This window comes from Pagrus major, chromosome 20 (genome assembly GCF_040436345.1).
Source record: "Pagrus major chromosome 20, Pma_NU_1.0".
NCBI classification, from domain to species: domain Eukaryota; kingdom Metazoa; phylum Chordata; class Actinopteri; order Spariformes; family Sparidae; genus Pagrus; species Pagrus major.
The window spans coordinates 11,781,900-11,787,899 of NC_133234.1; the positions used below are offsets into that span (position 1 = coordinate 11,781,900).

At 41.8% G+C, this 6,000-nt stretch overlaps 2 protein-coding genes across 2 annotated transcripts in view; both read right to left on the reverse strand.

Moving 5' to 3' along the window:
* The window catches only part of mpp2b (MAGUK p55 scaffold protein 2b), a 47,414-nt gene extending 45,623 nt beyond the window's left edge, over positions 1 to 1,791 (reverse strand). Inside the window, exon 1 of the mRNA XM_073490401.1 lies at positions 1,447 to 1,791. The gene's annotated coding sequence lies outside the window, so the exon portion shown is untranslated. The remainder of the gene's footprint in view (positions 1 to 1,446) is intronic.
* Positions 1,792 to 1,903: 112 nt separating this feature from the next.
* On the reverse strand, positions 1,904 to 5,749 carry pyyb (peptide YYb). The gene is made up of 4 exons (XM_073490403.1): positions 5,734 to 5,749; positions 5,315 to 5,502; positions 3,079 to 3,159; positions 1,904 to 2,207 (listed from the first exon to the last, which is right to left on the reverse strand). Exons 2-4 carry the CDS (start codon positions 5,500 to 5,502, stop codon positions 2,183 to 2,185), a joined length of 294 nt encoding a protein of 97 aa, XP_073346504.1. The 5' UTR covers positions 5,734 to 5,749; the 3' UTR covers positions 1,904 to 2,182.
* Positions 5,750 to 6,000: the final 251 nt, after the last annotated feature.

A 6,000-nucleotide genomic window follows, 5' to 3' on the forward strand; every position in this document is an offset into this window, starting at 1 on the left:
AACTAAGAAACAGCTTGTTGGTGCTTACACTAACTGTATACCGTGCAAGGGATTAAAATGAATGAATATTCAACAGGAGATGAACCTAATGAGAAAATGAGGGAAGAAGGAGGGAAAGGGCTCGCCACATTAAGCTGCTTATATAAATATTAGGGATGCACAATACGGATTTATTTCAGTCAATACCGATACAGATGATTCACATTAAACATAAAACGTTTCAGCACACCTGAGGGTAAGAAAAGCTAAGATGTAGTGAGCAGAGATGGATGATTTAATTTTCCGCAGCTCTAATAAGATTTGTTGTGTTAAAACTTGAGACTTTTCCTTCCCCGGGAGAGTCGTCTTCCTCTGAAACTGTGAATAAAAAAGTCCACACCAGACATGAATGTGACAAGATCCTTCTTCTTCTTTGTTTATTGTTTGACCACAAACCAACTCTCGAGGTGCAAACAGCCACCTACTGTTGTAAATGCTGGATTTGTTAAGTCAATGAAAGCAATTAGGCAATTTCACTGCTACCGATAAATAGCCGATAATATAGATCAGACCGATCTACGGTATATTGTGCATTCCTAATTAATATATATATATAAAAAATATTCTTCAAAAAAGGCTTGAATATAGAAAATAAAATATAAAACATAGCTACTAAATGGCTGGAAGCATAAAGACAGCTCCTTTGCAATTTCTGTGGGGTGAAAGTTTAGAGCGAACGTAGAAAACATAAATCTAAATAGCTTAAATCTAAATGAAACCATTTTTTATGTATTTATTTGATGTTATTTTATTATATTATTTTGTATAAACTGTCGAGATGAATCCCTCTGACCAAAACATAGTGTGTATATTTAAATCCTAGAGGAACAGGGTAGCTCCCTCTCATGTCGTGTTTATTTACCTACATGTCAGACACTCATCAACACACCTGCCCTTCTATTGGACGGTGCGCGTCCCCAATGTGTGGGCATGCGCAATGGCACTGAACAGGTGCACGACGTCCACCATCAACATTATCATCCTCTTAATTCATCTCCAGCCACTCAAACGAGGTTTACATTATCTGTAAGACAGGCTGTCAGGGGCCGGGCTGTGCTCCCCAGGTTTAATACAGGTGCCACAGTAAACAGCCGGAGGGAGGCTAGCTTCATTAAAAAAAAACTGCATGTGGCTGCTGATTGAGACAAATGCACGGCGGTAATGCGTAGCTGTCTCGCGCTGAATGCGTTAAGAGAGGAAAATGCTTGACGAGATTAAACAATAAGTGTTTGTTTTTTTAACGTCGTCAATAACATTTAATCTCTTCTGGAGCTCTTACTTTCCCAGGAGAGATGAGTGCGTGTAGCAGCGTCCACCTGGCGGGTGTCGGAGGTGGGCTACGTCCCTGCTACATTCAACACAACGTCCCCTCGGTGATAATAAGCAGCTAGAGGTAGAAGCGCTCACCTGCCCGGTCACCTTTTATCCGGATGCCTCTTCGGGGACTGGCTGTGAGGTATCTCCACTCGGCAGGTCCACTTGAATGTGTGCAGTCACTTTGACGGCAGCCCGGAGCCAGCGGCAGCCCACACAAACTGCTATCTTTAAACGAGACCTCACCTAAAACGCCTCCCGCGCTCTTACAAATAGCTCCATTGATTGAAAGACAGTGTGTTAGCTGTTGCTGGTCGCACAGAGGATGTCCCGGAGGGGGTTTTGTGGTGACAAACGCGTCTTTTTGGGCTGGTACCCCCTGTGTGAAGTTGAAGCGTGTCCGCGGTGCCGTCGATATGAACCCCGAGCAGCAGCAGCAGTAACACACCGACTCTGGCCAGCGCGTTTCCTGGTGATACAGTGACATCTAGTGGCGAGAGGAGCAGGTGCAGCCGACTTTTAATGGATGACAAATGAAGACCAGAGCATGTGTGTGTCTACTTAATACCTTTATTCCACTCAATTATTGTAAACTGATTGATTTTTGATACAAATTATTTACATTTTTTATTTTTTTGGCCAAAGAACTGATAGTTGTACTGAGAGAGAGGAAGACAAACAGAGAGATTTTCATGCACAATAACTAATCAAATATGGAGCGTCACAAAGTCCAGTGCAGGTTGTATGTGGAGAGTCCCCGGGTTTTCTGATTGTTGGTGAATCAAAGGAGGAGGGGGGGATCAGGATGAGGGGTTAACAACGGGCTCATTTACCACTGATCGCCATAGTCCGAGCTGTAAGACAAGAGAAATTTAGTAGTTAATTAACCAAGATTTACACTCGTTAGTTAGATTTCAAGACTTCTTTTTAATCTGTAACTTTCTACTCGCCTGCTTTTTGCTTTTGTTGTCTTTTGAATGAAATTTTAACATATTTCCACGTCTCTGTAAGGCACTCGGAATTACCTTGTGTCCAAATGGTGCTTTATAAATGAACTTGCCTTGACTCATCCTAATATGTGGTGGGTACAAGCTCTGACAGATTACCAGTTACCATGCTATTGTGACATAACAATGACATGACAATCAAACTGTAAATCCACAGAGACATAGGGTAAAAGGGTACAAAAACAAAAGAAACAACTTAAACAGCAAGTAATCCTTCTGTGGTAAAGCTTACAGGTATAAAACAATTTATTGGCTGAAAATGGTTTTTACACTCCAAAGCAGGGCTGCCCAACATAAGGCCCGCAGGCCAAAGTTGGCCCACCACAAGGTTCAATTCAGTATTCATCCAAATGGTCTTCCATATGTTCATTTGGCCGGTGATCCACCATTAAGTTTCAGTTTTGGCCCTCAAGGGGAAAAAGTTTGGGCACCTGAGCTCTAAAGATTCAGTGTAGACAGCAGGAAAAACTATAGTAATGTGTTTTGATCTCAAACTGTTATTTGAAGAAGAGACACTGATTTGCTTTAAACTGAATGTTCTTCCTTTATTTGTAATGAGAAGCTAAATAGCTTAAAGATTAAAAATAGATTAAATATTCAACATTGGCATCATTCTTTGCTCAGTTAGTACTGAGGAATGTCCACCATCTTCTATTTTAGGAACACATTTTAGTATAAAATCAGTGTCTTTTGATTAAACCGGACGTGTTTCTCTCACCGTGGTTCAGCGTCTTGGTTGGAATCAGCGCCGAACAGCAGCCATGCCATCGCCTGCTCGGGGGTCGACCTCTTCCCATACCTGCAGAAAACGAAACACCAGCATGTAACAACTGCAACTAAATATTATCAGTTGTCATTCATGTGAAACCAGCGGTCACTCAGTCAGCGATTGACTGGCTGCTCTGGTGCTGTGACCCCATCAGCCTGGCTATGAATTTCAACTATAAGACATATTTTCTTTTGAAGAATCATCACACCCTGTTGAGTGCTGCTTCTCCCTTCAGTCTCAATCACAGAGTGGTTGAGCAATTATCTGAGAGAAAAGGAGAATTTTCAGGTTCACTGCCCGGTATCCAATGAGGCAAACACTACAAGCTCCTCCGACTTTGTCTTTTTAAGTCTCTTTACTGAAATCAATGTCTCGGCCACTGGAGAGTAAACCTGCCTTTGTTTGAGGCACGAGGGCATGAGCCCAATGACATATCCAGCCTCATTAATTGCAGAGCAGGAGAGTCTCTGATGAGACTCTACTCAGCTTCCACCGCAGGAAAACTCGACACCCACTGGTTTCTCACAAATGAAACAACATAATTCATTAAAAAATGGACAGAATTGTAATCTTGTCCCCATTTTAGTTGAAAGAAAACACTCAGAACTTAAATATCAAGAAATTTCCTTGAGGGTTCCTTTGTGTCCCTAAAATAAATTTAAATATTGAATATTCTGTCACAATCTGGTCTTAATTTCCCACCTAGTAAGTCACAAAAGGAAGTTATTCGGGATGCTGGTGTTGCAGCACGTCTCTTACAGGATTTGGGGTCACAGTGGAGCCATTACAGGCTTCTGTCTGGTCTGAACCTTACATACCCATCTGAGGAAAACCAGACTCCTCTCCCGTTGCCTCATTATTTCTTATAACAAGCACAGCAATGCATTGTAATGAAAGTATAATGAGCCAAGAGTTTTCTTCAGCTTGCCCAAGAAGGGCTCTTGAACAGTCGTCATTTAAGGCAGAGAGGGGGCCTTATATGAGTGACGTCAGGGTTCGTCCCCCATGTGGATATCCTTGCTAACTTGTCCTTCAGTCAGAGACTTAATCCCCTCACATCAGGGGAGGTGGACGACCTGTCTGACCCAACCACAGGATGTAAAAGTACCAAATCACTGCAAGTTCTTCAGCACTAGTAAGTCTGTTTTTTTTTTCAGTTTTTCCAGGTGATATTTGCAAAGGTTTGCATCTGGACAGAAGGGACACGTCTCAGAAACTCATTTGCATGATCTTTAGAGTGAAGTCATATTAAATAATTCAGATGTGTCCTCCCAAGGGGCAAGGCTTTATTTTGAAAAGGTAGGTAGAGCTCAACCAAGGAGTGTCGCAATATCGCGATATTCACGATAACCGTGATATTGAAAAATTAAATATTGATATAGTGGTAATGATACACATTCAGTATGATAATATCGTCTGAATAATACAGCAGAGACGTTTCGATGTGATAGTAATTGGGGTTTCTTTGTGCACTTTCTTTTAGAGTTATGGTTACAGACTCTCTCTGTGACCGCTCTAACTTAACCATTACCTGATTTTTGGGGCTGACATCAATACCAATATGAGGGAGTCAAAATTCTTATATTGATACACAGGCTGATATATATACACATTTTTTTGCAATTAACCCCTCAAACGTGGTTATGGGGGCATTATATTTACCGTTTAACAATAAATGTTGTCTCAATGACACCAGGGCACCGAAAACAACAAACTTCACCTGAAACTGAATAATTCGAAATTATCCAAATAATCTTTATTTGCATTATGAAATGAATTATATATCAGTCCGGCTTTAGTCTTAGGGCTCGGTGTCCAAATAGCAAAATAGCATTTTTATATTTCACCACACAAGCGCTCCATCCTAATGCCCTGTCAGTGCTTTCCAGCCAAAGAAAACTGCTGTATGGAAACCTTATGTTGTTGTACTTTACAATTAATTTGATTTATGAAAAAAAAAAAAAAAAAAAAGAAAAGAAAAAAATCCCCACTTGCAGTTTTAAGTCATCCTGGTTGGGGTGCCCCTGTCAATGACCAAAGACCAAATCTACGCCCTTGGATGCACATTAAGTGTTGATTAAAGATTTGATCACAAAGTGTTTAAAACTTTCCCGAGAGTTTTTAAATAATTAAAAATGTAATAAAAAACTAAAATTTTGAGTGTAGTCCGGTCAGCCTGACTCACCTCTGCCTGGTGATGAGGTTGACGTAATGCCGGACGGCCGCGTGGTACTTGGCCCAGTCCTCCGGAGAGGCGTTGCTGGCCGGGCTCTCCGGTTTGGGCGGGTAGGCGTCCGCGAAGCTGCTCAGACACACCAGGAGGCAGACGACCAGGGCTGCGAGCATCATCCACGATCTGAGCAGGTTGGCCATCTGAGGAGGAGGAGGAGCAGAGACACCATCATTTCACTTGAGCATTTTCAATTCGTGTGCTTGGAATTAAAAAAACTTTGCTGAAGTTATAATACATCGCATCAACAGGCTGCTTTGACAGTTAAAAAATAGATTCCTTGGCATTAAATTGATCACATTACGCGCAAAAATCTCTCCAGGATGCGGTCAGAAATCTCAAAGTGCGTAAAAGTAAGAAAAAGTCAGACTTACTTTGTGATAGTTGTGTGGTGCTGGAGTCAGTGCTGCTGTGCTGCTCCTGTCTTCTGCTGTGCTCTCGGTTCACAGGGTTATATAGTGTGGGATGGATACCTGATGCGCACTGACTAACACTTAACCACTCCCCTTCCTCCCGCAGCAGCCTGTGGAGGGGGGGACTTATCTCTGCAATTTCAATATTTGACATTTAGCTGAAGTCTGAAGTTTATTTTGAAGTAATAGCACACAGAAGCATGCACTCAGTTTTTCAAAATAAAGCTT